The sequence below is a fragment of the Anastrepha obliqua genome, chromosome 1 (genome assembly GCF_027943255.1).
Source record: "Anastrepha obliqua isolate idAnaObli1 chromosome 1, idAnaObli1_1.0, whole genome shotgun sequence".
In the NCBI taxonomy this organism is placed as follows: Eukaryota; Metazoa; Arthropoda; class Insecta; order Diptera; family Tephritidae; genus Anastrepha; species Anastrepha obliqua.
Window position 1 is genome coordinate 11,911,163 of NC_072892.1, and position 20,569 is coordinate 11,931,731.

The 20,569-nt window shown below is 40.0% G+C and overlaps 1 protein-coding gene across 1 annotated transcript; it reads left to right on the top strand.

Annotated features, from left to right (window-relative positions):
- Positions 1–1,203: 1,203 nt before the first annotated feature.
- Positions 1,204–20,167, top strand: LOC129244639 (dipeptidyl peptidase 9). Its single transcript, XM_054882380.1, has 12 exons — positions 1,204–1,366; positions 2,606–3,862; positions 3,921–4,140; positions 15,949–16,225; positions 16,285–16,564; positions 16,665–16,827; positions 16,902–17,207; positions 17,290–17,484; positions 17,560–17,871; positions 17,933–18,155; positions 18,234–18,426; positions 19,203–20,167. Exons 2-12 carry the CDS (start codon positions 2,808–2,810, stop codon positions 19,402–19,404), a joined length of 3,426 nt encoding a protein of 1,141 aa, XP_054738355.1. The 5' UTR covers positions 1,204–1,366; positions 2,606–2,807; the 3' UTR covers positions 19,405–20,167.
- Positions 20,168–20,569: the final 402 nt, after the last annotated feature.

Genomic DNA, 20,569 nt, shown 5'->3' on the forward strand with positions numbered 1-20,569 from the left:
AGGTAGTCCCGTAGAAGAAATAGCTGCAATATGCATAAATTTTGACCAATCTGCCTTTTGTGTTAAAAACTTTGGCTTTGGATAACATTTATTTGTTGTGGGTGTGGCTAATTCAGTGACAATTGGATAATGGTCACTGCCTGATAGGCTATCAAGAGTATGGCTATTTAGCTTTGGGGCAATACTTGAAGAGCATATGGAAAGGTCAACGTGCGTCCAGGAGTTATGCGTGAATTGTGATTGGAATTAATTCTACTAGAATATAATGCAAAGAATGAATGATGAGGCGTCCCCACGACAGTCTGTTCTACGCTACAGCTGCAACAAAAACAATTATACAATGTAAGATTAAGCAAGGGAATTGAAGAGGAAAAATAAACTTAAATTTCTGGGACGAAATTGTAGAATAGGTTGATGATAAAAGTAAGAAGAAAGTGAGAAAATAGCGAAGATTTGTAAAGCAAAATGAAAAAGTTAAATTAGCTTGGCGCTGGTAGGAATATTAAACAAAATTCTCTCAAGAAGCACGGGGCAATCAACAAAAATAGCGAGACGATAAAGTTGAAGAACTGATCACAATTCTCACAAATAAATTTTCGGTTTTCAAAGTTGCTGCCACTATCAAATGCTGGATAAAATTCATTAAAATTGTGAAGTATTGCGATTCACAGAACTATAAAAAAGCCACGAAGTTCTATTGAATATGAATCGTTCGTCATATTAACGATGAATGAACACATATTCCAGTTTTGTATTAACATTGGCTGTAAGTTAGCAAACGCATGATTCAAGCGAGTATAATTTCAGAAGTCGCCATCACTGTTTTCCCGTTTAGCAAATACGTCTCCATATGATGTTCTAATCTAAATAAAAGCCACAATATATGTACATTGCCATACATTTTTACAAACAAATGAATGATAATTTAAAAACTGGCTACCATATTTTCTTACCGCATTTTGCTTTGTTTCCTTGACGACGGCATCTTGAAAATAAAATTAACTATTTAGCCAACGTTATACCTCTCAATTCCACTTTTTTTCCATTTTTTGACAAGCAGCAAAATTTTGAGCGTGTAACAGATGCAAGATAATAGAACGTGAGGCCATCAGTGAATTATGTTTAGCTTTTGTACGTGAGGATTTGTTTGAATCTATTGTGCTTGTGATCAACAGGAAGAAGAAGAATGTAGCCTAAAGTGTCAATGAAGATTATACATTACATTAATCTAGCAATTGGTGTGAAAAACAACTTCGAATACGCAATTATAAAATTGTGGTCTTTTATAGAATATTAATTTTAGTCTAGATAAAACAGAGTGGGCATTGCATGCAAGTGAAATATGTACAAAAAGCGCCGAAAGAAAGTGCGTTGAAAATTAAATAGTTTAATAGCATCAAAGGAATTGGTTAAACATACATATATCCGTATACATATATATGATTTGGCATTGGAAGTAAATTGATATTTAGTTGCGATGCTGGACAAAGTTTTAGGGGAAAATTAAACATTGAGTTTGTAAAATTTGTAAATTAGCGAAGCGTTTTTCTAAAAATGTTTATGACGTGCAGAGTAAGGATTAATTATTGTTTGTGCCGTATTGAAATAATTTGGAATTGTTAGCTTTCACTTATTGGAAAATAGCAGAGCAACTGTCAAGTGCAAAAACAATTCAATATCAAAACAAAACCAACTGTCAGTGTGACAACAGTTGACTGACTGGACGGACGGATAGTAGCAGTAGCAATAACAACAATGGAACAACGCATCAGAATGCATAAATCGTGTGTCGCAGAAGAGGTACCATATAACTATACGGCTAAAATGACTAGGCAAAGTGTTTTTGTTTTTGATTTTGAGTAGGGCAAGCAACAATAGAACCAGAGTCAAATTGATGAAGATACACCATTTTGAAACAACAAAGACGGTTGGAACTTTGTTTCAGTAAAATCTGACTGGATGTTAGCAAGATTTGACTAAAAGATAAAGATATGTACATATGTATAGTATGTATAGCTGTAGGCTGGATGGCTAAAGACAAACAATGTGACAAAAGCGAACTGACGAAGGCTATAAGAAGTGTAACATATATTTTAATGATTCTGCTTTCCCCCGTCTTTCGTATCACTCGTAGTAAAATGTAAAATAAAAAATTAGAGGGGATGAATTTGGAGCTGGACGTTCTCTGACAGGACAATTAAGCTACAGTAAAGCGATTAAGGACGCATCAAATATATTTAGAAGTACAGGGGTAAATTGAAATACGGGTAAATACCTTTCAAGTAAATTTTGACTTGTTTACATGTAGCAATAAAAACAAAGATGGGAGATAGAGGAGACAAATATTTAATTTGTATTGAAATTGAACTAGTCAACATAAAACGTACTCATTGTTAAGAATAAGACATAGATAGCATTACTGTGAGTTTCGAGTTTTAGTAAATTTGGTTTTCGTACTACGCGTTTTAACATGAAATATGCACACCTTTAGTTTTCAAAGAAAAATACAATTTTGAAACGCCTAAGACCTAGATATCGTTTAAACAACCGATATTAAATGTTCAGCGTTCACTGAATTTACCGTGTTTTGTGAAAATCTTTAAAGCTTCTTTCACAGTGATATAATATAATAATACTAAAGACTCTTAAGTTGCCATAGAGGAAAGTTATAAAATTGTCCGTCAGCAAAGATCTAAGCCAAAACCATCATACGCGTAATTGTCCTTAGAAAATTGAAGATTTTACCGATTCTTTAAAACCGTGTCAGGCCGCAGTACGATTACAAATACATACATATTTAACATAAAATGGACACGTCTTTGACTCAACAGCGGAATCGTCTACAATCAGCACCGACCACTACTACCACCTCAGCAGCTAGTATAGCGCCGTTGAGTAGCAGCATCAGTGGCACAAGCGCTATTTTAACCAACCACATCAACAACAGCAATAATGTTGGGAACATAAACGCCAGCAGTCCGCTGGCAGAGTTATCAGCACAATCACCACCGGCGGAACGTATAACAACTTTCCTCGAGTTAATGAATGCCACAAACTCGCTGGCAGAGTTATCAGAATCACCACCATCGGAACGTATAACTACGACATCATTCATCGATTTCTTGGATGGTTTTACGTCGCGCGTATCTGGGGATCGCACTCAGAGCGCTGCCAGCACACCTAGTAGTATCAGTTCACTGGGTACCACCGCAAATGCCTTGTATTCTTCTCTTGGTCAAGCTTTGAACTCCTTGACATCACCAATCTCGACAGTAGCTGCTGCGGCTCATGCGACAACTGCAGAAGCAGCCGCTGTCGTTGTTGCTGCTGCTTCAGCGCTATCAAATCATCTTAGCTCACCAACAAGTGGCAAACTTCCGAATATGGATGAATTAGATGATGATGACGACTGTGAGGATGACGACGAAGATGACAATCGTCACGTTCCAGCACCAACACCCAAGAAGACATGGTCAGAGATTAAAGCGATCGTTAACGATATGCGAAAGCAGCTGATCAATTTATCAAGCATGATGCCATCGAATATACAGTTTCGCACGTTATCTGATGGCCGGGTGCGTTGCTACTTTCTCAGTACACCGCCAAATGCGTGGGAGCCAACTTTGCTGTATGCCGACATAAATATGAACGCTGCTGAAGAAACTATGGCGCAAAGTGACTCATCCACCTCTGATATGGATGGTATCGTTGCTGGTGCCCCAGTTGGTAGCGGCATTGGCATAACGAAGGGTGGCAGCACGAGTGAGGATGTTGCTGGTAGTCGTTTGCCAACGCCAGTTTCTTCACAAACATCATCACCTGTATTGGGATCATCTTTTGTCAGATATAGCCAAAGCAAAAGGTTTGTTAAAAATACGTACTATTTATGCGTGCGAGTATTGCAATTGGATTTGTTTTAGACTCCAATGGAAGATAGTATTACAACAGCCCATGTCAAGTGTGTTTGCGGCGACTGCAAGTGGTGGTGTAAATCCCTGGTCCAGAGAATTCCAACTATTGCAGGAACGAAAGCGACTCTCAACGTGGGGAATTACTTCTTTTGAATTGCATAAACCAAGTGGAAAAATAGTGTTTCCCTGCTTCAGTGATCTGTACCAATGCCTTGATACAGGATATAATGTAAGTGATATTGCATATTTTAAAAATTCTTTCAATTATTCCATTGATCTATTCTTCTGTTTTTTGTTAATGACCAGATTGATATTAAACTATGTTTAGTGTATACAGAAAACGTTTCAAATAATTTTGTTAATCCAAAACTCATTTTTGATTATTTAAACTAGTATACCTACATTAATCAAACCATTGAATTTACATATTTATTAAAGTCGCTTTTGTTCTGACTGACTATGCACTAATATTTTTTCGCTTTAGGTAAACACTCGAATCTTTGCATTTATAAGACAATCAGGACTATTCATTTTACTTTAGTAGCACATGTAAAGTTCACTACATAAGTATGTCATTTTCTATGGGAGTGTTTTTAAGAGCAAAACAGAAATACTGTTGAAATGAATTTTTATTATTATTATAATATCTGGTAAACAATTTCCTGGCATTTATTCTTTGAATATGCTATCCCGCATATGTCCGCCGCGCCTGCGAGTGCCATGGTGGAGTATGGTACACTCGACAGAGCCACTTTACTGGGGCGGCAGCCCTTGGTCGGGAAAAACCCAAGTCATTCCGGCAACATAGAAAGGGCTGCCGGTGTCATGGTCCGTTTCATGAGTTCAATGTTGGCGTATGGCGTAAATGGTGGGTTGAATATTGCAATAAATAGTTTGTTAAGCCCGCTATATGGCACATAATGCCGTCTTGCTGGAAACAAATGTCGTCGATGTTTAGCTGATTAATTTTTGTAAACCAAAATTCAATTAGCATGGCTCGATAGCGCTCGCCTTTCACCTTAACGGCAGCTCCTTTCTCACTTCGGAAGAAATAAGAACCGATGATGCCGCCAGTGCTTTATGAACGTCGCGAAGAGATTTATTTATTTATTTATTTTTTATTTTTTATATTTTTTTTATTCAAAGTAAAAATTCACCATTTGGAAGCGTTGTTCTGGAGTTAAACGATTCCAGTTTGCCATTTTTAGCTGTTAAACCATAGTTATCGATGTCGATAGTTCTTATGCGGCTAAAAAAACACCCTGCACATTTAGTCTATATAATTTGTTTTCCGTAAGCTAAATTCTTTGAAAATTTTCTAAACAAATTGAAGGAGTGTAGTTCTCGTATAAATTCCCGTCTTTATAAATCTGTATATTTTTCCAATTTATTTCCAATTTATTTGATTTGTTTTGTACATAGTAAGACAGAGTCTTGTGGTAGTACATCTTCTTATAATTCTAGAATACGAGGATGGTATATATAGAAATGCTACTTAGATTTAAAACTATAGTATTCTAACTATTAAACTTATAGACTAAAACTTAAAGTAGTAAGTGAGAAGAAGAGAAAGATGGTGGGAATGGGAGAAGGAAAGGGGGATTTAAGGTTAGAAGTAGTTAGAAACTGCAGTTTTAAAACACCTTGCTTGTTTTATAAGTTGGTACTTGCTTGTTTGTAGTTGGTGTAGAATTCCATAGTTTTATAGCACTAACAAAGAACCTGCGTTCTGATTCCAAGTAAGTGTAAGTCGGAACAATTAGATTCAATGTTCGGGTGCACTGGCATTGTTTAATGTTTTTATACAGGTACAATGGTTTTTGTGTGTATATTAATTTATGCAGGAACAAAAGAGAGCGTATTTTGAGATACGAGTCGAGGTTTCTTTAAAGCGGCCTCGGTAGTCTAGCGTAAGTGCACTAGCCTGCCAATTCAGAGGTTGTGGGTTCGTATCGCATGTAAAGCACGCATGGTCCTCGCACTTTTCTAAACTTACCTACTTTCCCTGTTTCTAAACAAAAAAAAAAACGTATATCATACCTCAACCCCAAAACCATATCCTTCCCATCCGTACTCCCGCAAAAGTCTGTGCATTATTTGCTATAAAAAACAAAAACAGCGCAGACACACACAATTTTCCGAAGTCCTCAACCACCTGTGTGATCCTCTAGGGGCAGAAAAATGTGAAACACAGATGGCGCTCTAAACAGTAAGAAGGCGTTGTTCCTAAGCAACTACAGGTGGGCATTCCCACTATTTAGGACTGGTAGCGACAGGCTAATCACCTATCCTGTCAGAAAGCAAAATAGATTAACGAAACCAACGCAAGACTGAGTCTTGTCGAGGCTCTACGCTCCCGAGTGGAGTGAACAAGGGGAAAAGAGTAAATTGTGCGTAATTTGAATAATATACATATATATATAATATATATACATATATTGCATTTTTTTACAAAAAGTAGAAGCGGAGAATATAGATATGAACAAAGATAAAATTTGTATGGCAATTCTTGTTGCTATTGTCTTGAAAACAAAGCTATAAGGATAGAAAAATAGAACGTGTTTGGATACAAAGCGATGTTTACTTCATTAAAACTTCATTTGTTTTCAAGACAATAGCAACAAGAATTGCCATACAAATTTTATCTTTGTTCATATCTATATTCTCCGCTTCTACTTTTTGTAAAAAAATGCATATTGTACAGGTATGCAGGTGGAGTACGTGGATTCAGTTTGCTCGTGCCACTGTAAACAGACGGGCTGACTGCACTAATATTAAAATTATACTAATATTAGCTTAATGGGTTTTAATAACATTACCTTTTATTTATTTAGTCTGTTAGCTTTGTTTCGTGTTATAAGCTATCTGCTATGTGCCATAAAAGCCGTGCAGAACCTTTTGAATACCAATTAATAATAAAATAATTAATTTAAAAATAACCACACATTATGCCTAAGATTACTTATACATTTACAAAATGCCTGTGTATGTACATACATACATACATGTACATACCTACACCTTTTCGTCTTAGAAAATTATTACAGTGATTTCGTATTGATAAGAAAAACAACGAAAATAATCGGATTAATCTGGCTCTTCAAAACTCATTAAACCGGTTCAAGCGGCACATTCAATATTGGATTGCTTAACTTGCGACCTACTTTTTTAATTGATACAGTTTTCTTTCCTTAAGTATTTAGCTTGCTGCAATTTTGATTATATTGAAAATCACTATACTAAAACTAATTTGTTTTATGTGCTAATTTTGATCGCTTAGTCATACAATAGTGCTGCGACCGATTCGCTTTCGATTTCTCACAGTAGACACGAATTCGTTCTCATAACAATTCTAATCAGTTTGTCAATTTGTATGATTCGGACAGACATTAATGTGCCCTCCAACGAGGAAATTTCGTTAATTAGTATTTTGAAGTCTATAAATAGTAATAAAACAATTGGCATAATCTATTTGCACGCACAAAAATATCTGTATTTATGTTTGTATAGGCGCTTTAGATTAAAACTTTATATAGTTTCTATTTATTACTAGCGAGCTGAAAACGTGCAAGATCATAGGTTAAATTTTCTGTGATTTTAAGCTTTCAGTTTCATTAATAAAATATGCGGTACATTTATTATAGAAAAACCGGAATATATTGGAGTCAAGTGTATGAGCAATATATAGTGATAACAAAATGAATGTACATTTATGTTGTTATTGTATGAAATGTCGTCGTGAATTGTCGATCTTTGTAAGAGTTTTTGCACAACAACTGCCTTAGAGGAGGGGAGAGGGGCATACAAGTTAGAGTAGAAGATCGACTACACATCTGACGAAATACATATTGACAAGTATGTACACTTATGGACAAAATAATAGCATTACGTTATTTTAATCAGTTTTTTCTACTTTTTTCCTTTTGTTTTTAGTTTTCTTTAAGGGGCTAGGGATAGTCAGAGGCCCGTAAAAATGATGATATTCAATAATTTTTTTTTTGCTAGTCAATTACCTTATTTTACAAAAACAAAAACATAGCATTAATACATCATGTTTCGACTTGACTTTAGCAAAATTAAAAAATAAATAAATAATTGTAAAAGTTATCCCTGCTTGTGTGGAGCCCGTTTGTCCAGAAGTCCCTTGCGGTGATCATCACAAGTCCTTGGAGATTCATCTAAAATCAATCGGACAAGAGAAATTAGTGTTATTAATATTTAGATAATCTTGTGCCTGATCGAAGCTTTTTTTCTCAAAATTAACAATATGGCGGCCTCAGAAAATATTTTTCAGATTTTCGAGGGCTGATAGCCCTGGTAGCTAATTATGTAAATATATTATATTACTTTATAATTTTAATTATAATTTAATAAATAATAATAATAATAATAATAATAATAATAATAATAATAATAATAATAATAATAATAATAAAAAACCACCTTTCACTGCAATACAAAAAACGCCTTAACCAGATACTTAAAACACAACTATAGTAAATTCCAAAAACCTCTGTAAAGCAATCAACACCTATGCCATACCAATACTCACTTACTCCTTTGGAATAATAAACTGGACCAAAACTGATATTGACAACCTGGAAAGAACAACGAGAAGACAACTTACCAAACATAGAAAACTTCACCCCAACTCATGCACACAAAGACTTACAATACCAAGACTACAAGGAGGATTTATTGATATCCAAAACCTTCACAATAGCCAAATCTCAACATTAAGACAATTTTTCCACACCCACACATCTGATCTACACAAAGCAATAGTCCTTGCAGATAAGCACTACACCCCACTAAACCTACAAAAAACTGAAATAACAATCACCCAAACAACTGTTGACGAAAAGAAAACTATTTGGGCACAGAAACAGTTACACGGAAAACACTTACATCTTATGGAAGACCCAAATATTGACAAAATGAATAGCTACACTTGGCTTCAGAGAGGAGAGCTTCATCCTGAAACGGAAGGGTTTATAATTGCCGTTCAAGACCAAGTAATTCTCACCAAAAACTACCAAAAATACATAATCAAAGACCCAAGTATAACTAACGACAAATGTCGAAGATGCCAAATACACCCAGAAACAATAGACCACATAACCGCAGGATGTCAAATTTTAGCAGGCACAGAATATACACTTAGACACAACATAGTTGCAAAAATAATACATCAAGAAATAGCCAATAAACAACATTTACAAGAAAACAAAGATCCATATTACAAATATACCCCTTCAAACATCTTAGACAATGAAGAACATACCCTATACTGGGACACTACAATACACACCGATAAAACTGTAATAAGCAATAGACCGGATATTACTTTAATAAATAAAATAAACAAAATAACATACTTCATAGAAATCAGCACCCCAAATGAGACCAACATACACAGAAAATATGTAGAAAAAATTGAAAAATATAGTGAACTAACGCAAGAAATAAAACGAATATGGAAACAAAAAACTGTAAAAACAATTCCATTTGTGATTTCAGCAACTGGAATACTCCACAAAACATTTATTAAAAACTTAAAAGAACTCAACATCAACCCAATTATACATCATAAGATACAAAAAGCAGTCATTTTAAAAACATGCAACATTATTAGAAAAACATTGACATAAATAAATAAACACTGACATAAATATTAATAAAATAATACAAAACATAACACAAAAAAAAAAAAGTGCCGACACGACTTGCAGCACGAAACTGCCGTCGTGCTCGGTGAAAATGGACCCCGCCTCGCGCGGTATGCGGGGGGGGAGAGTGGCGTGGGAATAATAATAATAATAATTGTTTAAAAAAAAAACAATCCTTCGATCAGGCACGAGTTTTTTATATTTTTCCAAAGCAGTACAAATTTTACTGAAATCTACCAAGCGGTTTTTAAGATACAGTGATCACCAGTTCAAAAAACATAGTTTTGAGAAAAACGCATTTAAATTTTGCTATCGATTACCGGACCGCCCGAGCGCCCTTTGTTAATTGTTGAATAAGTCGAAAATTATTTGTCGGGTTCACTCCAAATTTTCACACAATTTATTAAAGATATTAAACTTTAAGAAAATGCAAAAAAAAATCCAATTCTGACTACCCCTAACCTCTTATATATATATATATAATTGGCGCGTACACCATTTTTGGAGTGTGCGTCTTGATGTTGTTCCACAAATGGAGGGACCTACAGTTTTAATACGACTCCGAACGGTAGATATTTTTATGAGAAGCTTTTTCATGGCAGAAATACACTCGGAGGTTTGCCATTGCTATTTGAAAAATGTTTTTCTTAATTTTGGTGTTTCACCGAGATTCGAACCGACGTTCTCTCTGTGAATTGCGAATGGTAGTCACGCATCAACCCATTCGGCTACGGCGGCCGCGCGGTTCTAACCGCTTAACGTTTTACAAAAATACAGCTCATATATTAAATGTCATGTGGATAAAAATTTCAAACCTTTTAGGCCCGCGGTTGTATAGCCCATTCAATTTTAGTATAATAAAGTGCAAGTTTGAAGTGACTCAAAATTATCGTTGACATTTAATGTTTTTTTCCTCCCGCAGAAGCCATACTTTTACTAAATTGGTTTATTATATGGCTAAGTCGACTCCTCTCAGCATTCTGACTATTTTGGTAGATATCACATATACCTACATATAACTAGGTCTTTATGTTGCTACAATCGTTTTGTGAACAAAATTTTAAATTAATATTGTTGTGCCCAAAAGCGTGGGTAAAAGAGGTAAACGAAGACGAGTAAGCTAAAGAACGAATACTACTTCTTACTTCAACTGCTCCTTAGTTACCAGTGCGGAAGGAGATCAAGGATATAGACATTCCCATTCCAATGGCAGCCGGTTCTACGTTACCGAAATGATTTGGGTTTTTCCCGACCAAGGGCTGCCGCCCCAGTATACTAGCCCTGTCTAGTGTACCGTATCCCACCCCCAATCTTTCGTCACAGGAGCAACTCATTGCAGTAAGTTTGCTCCAAATACTTCTCTTCCGGGCTGGCGTCGAACCCAACCCCGGACTAGAAGTATTTTACTGCTGCATTTGCCACAAACGGCTCCACCCCAACTCCACCTCGGCTAGGTGTAATCAGTGCAACGGGTGGTGCCATCTTAAGACCTCCTCAGGCCTTAAGACACACAGGGAGTGGTCCACAAGGCGGCCCCTGCCTCAACGGCGACATTGCCCTCAGTGCCGGCACATCACACTGCCGCCGCCAACAACACCTCAACGGCAAGGAGCCCCCACGAGCAACACAACTCCCTCTCTGACCCACAACCCTCCTGCTCCTATCCCAGTGCGGGGACAAACCAGTAGCTCTTGGTCCCCCGCACAGTCTGCTCCGTGTGTCAGACCGTAGTTGACAACTGTCCAATGCAATTCTCTCAGTGGCTGGTGTCATTTTTGGAGGTGCTCCGGCCTGCACACCACCCGTGAGTGGACACGCGACTACGTTGCCCCCTGCTGCAGAGCTTTGCACCCGCAACCGCCCCAGTGGCGCGGCCACATCAGGCCACAACCAATTTTGCGTAACGCACAGCAGGACCAACGCAGACAACATCACGCATCCCTCACCCCCCGAGTTATGACCATACTCCCGCGAAGCTTCAAGCTATTGCAACTGAACTGCAACGGACTCACGAGCAAGATTGACGAAATAGTCGGCTTCATGAGCCGGTTTGGAATCAAGATAGCTGCGGTCCAGGAGACAAAACTGTACGCTAGCTCCCCCCCTGATTACCAGGGACGGCTACAATGTACATAGAAAGGACTGCGAGCGAGACAACGGTGGTAGCCTAGCGTTCATAGTCCACCATTCAGTGCAGTATCGTCTCATCGATGAAGGCATCGACCGCAGGGACAGCACCTTAGAATGTCAAGGTATAGCTGTCCGGTCAGGCGATGCCGAGCTCGAAATATATAATATTTACATACCCCCTGTCACCTGCTGCCCGGCAGGAGATCTCCCTGATATTGGTGCGCTCATCAGGGGAGAAAACCGATTGGTAGTAGGTGACTTTAACGCGCATCGCGATCTTTGGCATTGAAGCCTGCCAAATGATCGTAGGGGACAGCTATTGGCAGAGCAGATAGACGATTCGACGTTCAGCACTGTAAACGACGACGCCCCGAATAGGGTAGTGGGCAATTGCAGCAGCTCGCCTGACAACAATTGCTAGCGCAGGTCTGATAAATAGCATAACCTGGCGACCTATGCTATCGCTTGCATCAGACCACTTACCCATTATCATCTCGATCGAGAAACCTGCCGACTTTGTTTCCGCGGATCACCGGTCATTCTTCAACTTTAACAAAGCTGATTGGACCAGATTCGCGGAATTTACTGAGGACATCTTCGCAGCCCTACCCACTCCCACCGATGTGCGCGCAGGCGAACGCGCATTCCGCAAGGCGATCACAGCCGCCGTGGCTCGCTTCATACCCGCTGGACGGATCCGGGACTTACGTCCCAATTTCCCAGCTGAAGCAGCTGTTCTGGCGAACGAGCGTGATCGCCTACGCCAGGCCGATCCCGGGGATCCTCGAATAAAGGACCTCAATTCGGAGATCCGGCAACAGGTAACCCAACACAAGCGGACCAAATGGGTAGAGCATCTGAAGTTCTGTAACTTCACCTCTAGTGTGAGCAAGCTCTGGTCCACCGTAAGGTCCCTGTCGAACCCGACGAAGCACAACGACAAGGTGGATATCGCCTTCAACGGTCGTACTTCGTCGGATCCGAAGAGATGTGCGAGCTACTTTAGCCGGCAATTTATACTGCATCCTCCGGTCGACAGATCCAAACGTTGTGCCACCAGACGGTTGCACAAACTGCTAAAGAACAGTGCACCGCTTACTTTCACCAGCGACGAAGTTCAGGGGCCATCAAACACATGAAACCATCTAGGGAGAGTGGTCCCACTACTGAAGCCTGGGAAACCCGCCAACCAAGGGGAGTCTTATCGTCCGATAACTCTCCTTTCCCCAGTAGTGAAGACGCTTGAAGCCCTTCTACTCCCACTCCTCACAGAACACCTGACTCCAGCCTCACACCAGCATGGTTTCCGAAGAGTGCACAGCACCACCACGGCACTCACCGTCATAAACATCCAGGTAAACCGTGGACTAAACCAAAACCGTCCCTGCGAGAGGACTGCCCTAGTAGCGTTGGACCTACAAAAGGCTTTCGATACAGTCAGCCACGCCACGCTACTAGATGACATTTTACAGTCGACACTCCCGTCAGGGCTGAAGAGGTAGCCCGCGAACTACCTGAGTGGTCGGTGATATTTCGAGACCAAACTTCAAAACAGAGAAAAATAAAGCAGGGAGTACCTTCACCCTTTAATTTTAATTTCTACATTTCGAGACTCCCCCAGCCACCAGAGGGAGTCTCACTGGGCTCATACGCCGACGACTGCACGATAATGGCGTCGGGCAATGACATTGATGGCCTATGCACCAAAGTAAACGACTACCTCGCCCGCCTTTCTCGCTTCTTCACTGCGAGAAACCTAAAACTTGCTCCCACTAAATCCACGGCGACCCTTTTTACCACCTGTACAAAAGAGGTCAAGCTGCAACTTCAGGCACACGTCGATGATACCCCAATACCGACGGTAAATAACCCCAGAATATTGGGAGTTACCTTTTACAGCTTGCTCTCCTTCTCCGCGCACACAACCGCTATTGCAACGAGAGTACAGAATCGCAACAAGGTCCTCAAGTCGCTCGCCGGCAGCACTTGGGGCAAAGACAAAGAAATGTTGGTGTCGACTTTCAAAGCAATAGGCCGACCGGTTCTTAACTATGCTGCGCCTGTCTGGTCGCCCGGAACCAGTGATACGCAGTGAACGAAGCTCCAGACCAGCCAAAATACTGCTATTAGGACCGCGACAGGATGTCCCCTGATGTCCCCAATTCAACACCTGCATGACGAGGCTCACATGCTTCCTGTAAAGGAGCATAACAAAATGCTCGGCAAGCAGTTTCTGCTAGGGTGTCACCGTAGGCCTCACCCTTGCAGACACCTGCTTGAGCCTGAGCCACCTCCCAGGCACATCAGGAGACACTTCCTCAACTACGTGGACGAGATCCAGGACAAAACAGACAGACCACTCCAGGATCAGACAGTGTACAGACAGGCCATAAACGACATTCATCGGGAGACCCTTACCACCTTCTTAAGCTCCCGACCCCCGAATGCCGTTATCGGAGTCCAACCACCACCTATTGCAGACGAAGAGCTCCAGCTTCCCCGAGAGTCCCGCGTAACCTTGGCACAATTACGTTCTGGATAATGTAGCAGGTTAAACTCCTACTTATCCAGAATCGACCCCGACATACTAAACATAAGTCTGGCATGTGAAGGCACCCCGCATGACACTAACCACCTTTTCACATGCTCCATTAAACCCACTCATCTAACACCTCTCTCCCTCTGGACCCAACCCGTCGAAACAACTAGTTTCCTGGGCCTACCGTTAGATGAGCTAGACGAAGACGACCGGTGATTATACTACACTGACAGGGCGAAGATACTGCTACAACAACAACAACATCAAGGATATAGATAGTGTGAGGTGAGAAGACATCACATCCGAGAATCCGCCTTCGAGCTTCACTTCATTCATACTATAAATATTTTTTTCAACACATCCTGTGTATCTACTTATAATTAAAAGATTTGTTGTAGAAGTTTTCTATTTATTCTTTACGGAAGCCCTTGCCATCTTGAACGTGGCATACTGGCTAATTGAGAAAGAGTGGCGGCGTAGCAGTATTGGAATTTTTAGTGACAGTCAAGCTGCACTGAAAGCCTTTGCTCACCCATGCTGTTGTTGTAGCAGCATAAACATTCCCCATACTTACATACGGGGAATGCTGCTGGAGGGAGTGACAGTCCTTGGCCGGATATAAATCCGGGTCGTTTCGGTAACGTAGAACCGACTGTCACGGAAACGAAGTTAGTCGGTGAATGTAAGACAAAACTGAACAGTGTTGCAAAACACAACAAAGTTAGTCTTATTTGGGTGCCTGGACATTGTGTATTACTGGCTAATGAAGGCTCTGCAAGTATGGCCCTAGGCCCTGAATCATTTCTAGGTGTCAATTCTGCATCGATTCAACTATGGATTGACGACTTCATGAGGACGTTGGTCTGAGTTGAACTCGTGCTTTGTGAAAGAACCAAACAGGAAAATAGCGACCTTTCTCCTAAAACTCAGCAGAACGGGCGTGAGAGTACTGGTGGGTGAAAACACAGGGCACAACGTCTGGGGTCAGCATATGGCTGCCATGGGGGTCGTCGACAGTCCGATATGCCTATCCTGTCTTGAGGATGACGACACTGCAGAGCATTTTCTCTGTAGCTGTCCGGCGTTTTCCAGAATCAGACTTAGGATATTGGGTAGCGATATAGTGAGTGTGGATAAGGTTCATACTCTCCCTCTTTCGGATCTCTTCAATCAATGAATCCAAGAGATTTGTAAAAGAGTGACCTCAAACTAATTTTTCCGTCTTACCATCCACATTTTGTCTTTTCTATCTCTCTATTCTTTCTACTCAAATCTATCCGGGTGTAGTACAATGGTCTCCTTACTGAGTGCTTGGACTTGTGCAATACTCCACAAATCTAATCTAATCTAAACAGTTGGTCGCCAAAGACGCATTCGACTGGTTCCGGGTTCGAAAACCATATCAATGTGCAAAAGAAGATGCAAATTTTTAAATCGTCAATACACTTATATTTGTTTGCCCCTCTGGCAGAAACCATTGTTGGAGTCTTGTTACTTTTTGGGTATGATAAAGCGTTATTAGTTGGGTTTTCCGCTCGTTACATGTCGTGTAAAAATTTGATACAAATTCTGTGTAAGGAGGATAGATAACACAATACCAGTAATAATTAGTTTCTCACTTGCCGTTGTGCGCCTATATGAAAAGCTTGCGGAAATCCTCTTTTCTACAACCACAGTATATTTTTTTGTTTGCTTGCAGACCAGCCCTCTTTTCCCTACACAATTGCGCACATGCCCCCAATGGGCTGCTTTGGATCCACAAATCTGCCCACAAAACTCGGACCTGATTGCATATATTAGTGGAAGCGATATATGGGTCACGCATACAGTCAGTGGCCATGAAGAGCGTTTGACTTTCGCGCACGATGGCCGTCGTTCTATTGCTGATGATCCTCTCAGCGCTGGTTCGCCATCACACATAATGCTGGAGGAGTTTAGTCGCTTTCAGGGCTATTGGTGGCAGCCACAGTCCGATGGTAAATGATTTTAATGTCGAATGATGACTCTTGCTGATATTTCTTATGATTATTTTAAGATGGTGTTTATCGTATCGTTTATGAGGAAGTGGACGAGTCCGACGTCTGTTTGTACACATTTCCATCTTCACAAGCGATGCCCGGAGAAATGGAAGAATATCGTTTTCCCCGCGCTGGCACAGCAAACGCAAAGTCGAAATTAAAATTGGTGCAATTTGTTCTGAGTGAATCGCTACAAATTAGTGACGTTTGCATAAAGGATTTGCCGTATACGTTATCGGTGGTGTTTCCATGGCTAGAATATATTGTGCGCGTTGGATGGACGCCCGATTCTAATTAGTGAGTAACATCTGATTGTGTTGAATAAACCTTTTTTAGATCTTCAAATCAGATACCCCCTTATATAAATGTGTAAATTTATTGAAATTCTATATTTTAGCGTTTGGATGCAAGGCATGAATAGGAAGCAGCAACGCTTAGATGTGGTGCTTATACCATTAGATAATTTCTGTGAAACGTATACTAGTTCGGCGTCTTCGCCCTCTGGCTCAGCCGATCACTGCTGGAAAAGCCCATATTGCAGGGCTGTATCCCCAATACAGGTACTGCCCCCTACCTTTTTCATATGAATTTGATGCACTAAAAAGCCCAATTTGATACTGACTGGTCGTTATAGGTGATTTACTCACAAACTTCAGACTCCTGGGTCAATGTGCATGATTTACTTTACTTTCTGGAAATTACTGATACAACAGTGACCTTTTTGTGGGCCTCTGAGGAGACCGGCTTCAGACATTTATATCTCGTCACATCCAGTTTGAATGCGAGTGCGCGGAATGGCTACAAAGATGCGCATACGAATGCGAATAATTTTGAAATGAGTAGTCGCACGAATTCAACCTCTTCGGCCACATCGGGCGCCATGGATATGCATACGGATTTCATTGATGGCGTGACGCTGCATCCCAGAATTATAAATAAAGTATGAAAGCAAATTTGTAGTTCTTTATACACCTACAGTTTTGGAATGATTGGTTTTAACACAAAAAAAAAATGTGTTTTAGGTTGCGCTCACCTCGGGCGAATGGGAGGTTTTGCATCGATACATTTGGGTGGACAAGGTGCAACAGCTGGTCTATTTCATTGGGCTGCGCGACACGCCGCTGGAAAAACACTTGTACGTGGTGAGTTTGCAGCGGCCAGAGCACATACGTTTGCTCACTGAACCCGGCTACTCATATCAAGTGGAGTTTAATGAGGTATGAATATTAATTATTTCGTAATTTATTGAAATGGTAGGGCACTAAATTTATTTGCTCTCAACTTCTTTACAGTCCTGTCAATTGATGTTGCAAGTTTACTGCAACATTCAGCGTTTGCCTTCCTGCAAAGTGATGCGCATTACACAAACTTGCCAGAACGGTGGCGTCAATGGCATACAACTGTCACTGGTGGGCTTTTTACATGAGGGCGGCAAACCAGAGCCCCAATATTGCCCGCAAGTGTTCCGCCCGCAATTGCCATCAGGTGATATCGTATATGCGATGGTGTTCAAACCGCACAATTTCCACCTGGGCATCAAATACCCGACAGTGCTAAATGTGTACGGTGGTCCGGAGGTGCAAACAGTCAATAATACATTCAAAGTTGGTTCACCAGCTGACTTCAGAAATTGACTGGTTTAGTAATTTATTTACATCTTTGCAGGGCAAGCATCAGCTGCGCATGCATATGCTGGCTGCGCAAGGCTATTGTGTGATATGCATCGATTCGCGTGGCTCACGGCATCGTGGTTTGAAATTCGAAACCCACATACGCTGTCGTATGGGTCAAGTGGAGCTTAACGATCAAGTGGCTGCGCTGCGCATATTAGCTGATCAGTTGGGCTACATCGATATGAATCGGGTGGCTATACACGGTTGGTCTTATGGTATGTTTTCTCAATTTGTTTTTTCTATTTGTGTAATGTGCATACTGTTTGTAAAATTATTTAAAATACATTTCATAGGCGGCTACCTCAGTTTAATGGGACTAGTGCAGTATCCAGATGTCTTCAAAATAGCAATTGCAGGGGCACCCGTTACAAATTGGGAGTATTATGATACGGGCTACACGGAACGCTATATGGATTTGCCACAGAATAATAAACGCGGCTATTCAGCGGGCTCTGTGCTTAATTATGTACACGCATTTCCCGAAGAGTAAGTGAATATCATTTGAAATAAAATAATTTTTTCAAATAAAATGATAATTTTCACCTTGTACTGATTATCATCTCTACACATGTTATAAAATGAAATCTCAATATTAAGCATTATATATGTAAGTACCCGATGATCAAAAAGTACCGGGAAGGTGATGTTGACTCTTTTCTTCGATTGTCCAGGCGTAGTGCACCATGAGTACCTTCCATCGGGCCAAACAGCCAATAAATAATATTATTTGAGAGATGCTGTACGTCGCAAACGGCCGGAAATGTGGGCAAACAGTTCTAGGATTTTGCATGATGATAACGCCATCGCACCGACCCCAAACTTTGCTGGATTATCTGACCAAACACCAAGTAAATACCACCGTGCAAGCACCTGATATGGCCCCGTGCGACTTCTTTTTGTTTTCCAAGTTGAAGGAGATTTTAGTCGATATAGGAGATCAAGGAGAATGCGACGAAGCAGCTGAAGATCATCCCTTTGTCGGCCTACCAGAGGACTGGGTTAAACGTTGGCACATATATGTTGCTTCAGACGGGTCATATTTTGAAGGAGCTAAAATAATTATGCCCGAAATTTAACTCTGTTTTGTTTTATTTAAACATTCCCGGTACTTTTTGATCATAGGGTATATAAAAGTTGAAGAAATAACAATATTCTTTTTTAAGCAAGAACATATTTTTTTTCATTTCATAAAATTACGTTGAACTTCATATAAATTTATTTAACCTTATGCTTTAAACGTCTGCTTTCTGTTTTGCTCACAGAGAAAATCGTCTTCTTCTCATACACGGCCTCATCGATGAGAATGTTCACTTTTATCATACCTCTCAACTGATATCAGCGCTGAATCGTGCAAACAAACCCTATGACCTCCATGTATTCCCCGAAGAAAGGCACTCGCTGCACAACATAGAATCGAATAAAAATTATGAGACAAAATTATTGGCTTTCCTGCAAAACTTATGAAATTGGCAACAGTATAGCATGTCAACGATGAACACAATGACAATGACAACAACGATGATGATAGCGATGTTAATGATGATGGCGTCTTGAAGTCAATGCCTATGGCTTGCATACACAGCGACGGAGCAGCATATTGCAAAAGTTGATAGTTCATAGCAGACAGCAGCAGAATTTCAGCAAAACAAGTTTGGCCACACCGGCTGTTGGGCTGCTGCTCTCGATAGTTTCAAGTGCGAACAGTATATTTTTTATTTTACCAAACGGCAGGCAAACCATTTATGTCTTAAGTTATTAAATTTTTTTTACTACTTTAACTATTTTATAATTTGATTTGTAGAACAAAAACTAAATTATAGGTTACTTAACATTAGAAATACTATTTACATAGAAAGGAACACAAAAAACAATCACTAATACACCTACATACATATTTTATATACTTGTCTGATGTTACGTTTTTGTGCAAATAGTGAGAAGCAGATATGCATATTTGCAAAGGAAAACAGTACTACAAATAAAATTAAAGCACATTATTTACATATATATTTTAATGAAAATTGTGCATACACAAGAGCCAACGTTACCGCTTACTTTAATCACCGCAGTTAGCTGATATAATCAACATAACCTCAAGTTTATCGCAAAAAACAAAAACAAGTTTAGGAAGAGTGAGATGTAAAAATGGAAAGGACTTATGTAATTGTGCGAGTGTCTATTGCTGCCATTAATTAGTGCTGCGAAATATATTTTTGTGAATCTTTAATTTAATTTATTATACGTGCATGTATGTATGTATATATCATGATATGCCCAACCTAACGACCACATTGAATGCCGGCTGTTCGCTGCATCCTGGCAACAGGCATACGGCAAACGCACTAATAGATTTATTTTGTATTTGTTATACATTTGTGTGTATAATATATTATTTTTTTGAGCCATTCAATGTTCAGATTTACTTACAACCGACGTTGCTCACCTAACGTCTGCCTCTTAGCAAAGTGTTCAATCGATTTTTTAGTATTTGTATTTTCATTGTGCCGTGTGCCGTGAAAACGGGGACGCGCAGGAACGCAAACTGCAGTGTGCGCGTGCTTTTAGAACATAGAAGATAACCCTGGGTCAACTGTGTGCTACTCAAGCCAAAGTGTATTGTGGCCTACCA

Excerpts from the sequence above, each read along its gene's own strand:
- LOC129244639 (XM_054882380.1), top strand. The coding sequence starts at position 2,808 with ATGGACACGTCTTTGACTCAACAGCGGAATCGTCTACAATCAGCACCG. Across the intron at positions 16,565-16,664 it reads TGGACGCCCGATTCTAATTA|CGTTTGGATGCAAGGCATGA; the intron begins GTGAGTAACATC and ends TCTATATTTTAG. Across the intron at positions 16,828-16,901 it reads GGGCTGTATCCCCAATACAG|GTGATTTACTCACAAACTTC; the intron begins GTACTGCCCCCT and ends TGGTCGTTATAG.